The sequence below is a fragment of the Myotis brandtii genome, unplaced genomic scaffold, assembly GCF_000412655.1.
Source record: "Myotis brandtii unplaced genomic scaffold, ASM41265v1 scaffold97, whole genome shotgun sequence".
Classification (NCBI taxonomy): Eukaryota; Metazoa; Chordata; class Mammalia; order Chiroptera; family Vespertilionidae; genus Myotis; species Myotis brandtii.
In genome coordinates this window covers 1,196,199-1,198,727 of record NW_005372020.1, presented here as the reverse complement: position 1 = coordinate 1,198,727, position 2,529 = coordinate 1,196,199, and the positions used below count along the sequence as shown (strand labels likewise).

At 53.5% G+C, this 2,529-nt stretch overlaps 1 protein-coding gene across 1 annotated transcript in view; it reads right to left on the bottom strand.

The window, feature by feature from the left end:
- Positions 1–1,047: 1,047 nt before the first annotated feature.
- LOC102238985 (glutathione S-transferase theta-4) overlaps positions 1,048–2,529 on the bottom strand; it is a 5,682-nt gene continuing 4,200 nt past the window's right edge. Inside the window, exon 6 of the mRNA XM_005886289.2 lies at positions 1,048–1,425. Coding sequence (XP_005886351.1) covers positions 1,228–1,425 — 198 coding nt within the window. The 3' untranslated portion in view covers positions 1,048–1,227. The remainder of the gene's footprint in view (positions 1,426–2,529) is intronic.

Below are 2,529 nucleotides of genomic sequence, written 5' to 3'. Positions count from 1 at the left end.
GTCTCATGGTCCCTCCTCTCAATATACTGTGCTCTCTGTTCCCGGAAAACATAGATAGGAAGGTGATAATGCTATACTGTGTCGGGAACAAATTGCGTAAACAAGGCTTTGTAACTTTGTAGTTTTTGCAAATAAATATGCTGTAACTCTTGCAGTCAGGGCTGCAGTTCAGCCTTTGCTTTGAACTGCAGACAGCTGGCCAGCTTAATAAAGGTTCCTAAATTTAAATTCTGAGTCTGGTGGTCTATCTCGCTGAGTCAACCCATAACAGAAGTAGCAACGAAAATAATTTTATGTTTGGGGGTCACCACAACATGAGGAACTGTATGAAAGGGTCACGGCATTTCTAGGAAGGTTGAGAACCACTGCAAGTGTGGGGCTAGTGGGCATGGAGTCCGGAGCCAGATTTCTCTGGTTTATTCCATTGCATTCAGAGAACATGCATTGTTATGATTTGTATCTGCTTAAACTGGAGATTTTACGGCCTAACATATGGTCTATCATGGAGAATATGCCACATGCACTTGAAAAGAATGTTTATTCTGCTGTTCTTTGGTTTTTGTTTTAAATTTATTTAGTTTTTAATCCTCACCCAAGGATATATTTTCCCATTGATTTTTAGAGAGAGGGAAAGACAGAGAGAAACATCGATGTGAGAGAAATACATCGATGGGTTGCCTCCTGCACGAGCCCTGACCAGGGCCCGGCCCCGGGGAGGAGCCTGCAACCAAGGTACATGCCTTTGACTGGAATCGAACCCGGGACCCTTAGGTCCACAGGGTGAAGTTCTGTCTCCTGATCCAAACTGGCTAGGGCTATTCTGCTGTTCTTGAGTATTATTTACATATATATATATGATTAATGGTGTTCAAGTCTCCTACTTCCTTGCATTATTGATAGTGGAGTATTGAAATCATCAACTATTATTATTGGCAGTTTAACCATATGTAACCTTTAATTTTATTTTTTTAGATTTTTAAAAATTAAACCTTTATTGTTGAAAATATTTCACCCCCTAACCTTTAATTTTTAAATTCCTTTGGGAGCTGGGAGGACCCATTCCCACCCACTCCCACAGCAGACCTGTGCCCACCCCGAGGGCGCAGGCTCGGCAGCCGTGGCGGTGGTTCCGGTTCTTTATTGGACCAAGAAACAGTGGTTTTCGGTGTGTGTCCCCAGAAAGGAGGGTGAGAGGGCTGAGCAGCCAGGCGCTGCACGAGGGCTGCTCTACTTGAACTTCTGCAGCAAGTCGACGATCCTCTCCTTGACCGACGGGTCCAGCGTGGAGCAGTCCCACTCGCCCAGCTTCACCAGCCGGTCGTGCGCCTCCCAGAAGAGGCTGGGGCCGATGCTCAGCTCCACCCGCATGCGCCACTGGGCCAGCTTGGAGCTGGCCTGGAAGACGTTGTGGTTGCCTCCTATGGGCTGTGGGGAGACAGAGCGGAAGGCATGGTCACCTGGGGCCCCGCCCGTGGCTCCCCTCCCGCAGCCTCGGTCTGCTGATGCCCAAGGCCTGGACAGGGGTCACGGGCTCTGTCACGGATGTGGGGTGGGGATGGAAGGTCCGGGGTCCCCCAGGCTCTGGTCACTGGTCCTGCTCCAAGGCCCCTCATCCCGCTCTGGGGGAGCCCTGGCCCACGTGGCTCCTACTTTTCCCAGTGGGAAGCCTCCCGTGGGTCCTGCCTTCTCCCAGAGAAACCCCACGTCCCCGATGAGGGGGGAGGAATTACCCCTCCCCGTGTCCAACTCCCTCTGTGGTCAAGCAAAAGGCTGGAATGGGAGACCCAAGAGGTAGCATGAGGAACGTGCACCCAGATGTGTGGGAGGCCCACAGAGGGCGGGGGGTGCAGGGGGGGAGCGGGAAGGTGGGGAGAGGGAAGGGGCGGGGGAAACATGGGGGCTCTCCCACCTAGAGAACCTAGAATGGGCTTCCCTGTGCCGGTCTGCATTGCACACTGACCAAGGACCAAAGCGGCCAGTTGCAAAGACACCGGCCAGGGTCTAAACTGGCCATCCTGCCCGACCTGCGTGGCTCAGGGGTTGAGTGGCGACCTAAGAACCAGGAGGTCGCGATTCGGTTCCCGGTCCGGGCACAGGCCCGGGTTGTGGGCTCGATCGATCCCCAGTGGGAGGCATGAGGGAGGCAGCCGAGCCATGATTCTCTCTCATCATTGATGTTTCTATCTCTCTCTCCCTTCCTCTCTGAATTTAATAAAAATATATTTGGAAAAAAAAATAAACTGGCCTGCACACCAGCTAGGCTGGAACCGGCTACCTCCCCTCATGAAGCAGCGGCATAGATACCCCACACGCAGGTCTGCCCCCAAATGCGCAGCGGGTGCCCCTGAGGCCCAGAGGCCGGGCAGCTGCTCTGTGCAGCTCTCTGGGCCTCGGAGAAGAAGCCCTACAGCCAGAAGGACGCTTTGGAAGCTTCTGGACACTGCCTGGAGCATCCATCCAGAGGCAGAGGCGTCTGGGGTCCCGGCCGACTGACCAAGACATGCTGTGCTCTCCTCCCTGTCCCGGCTC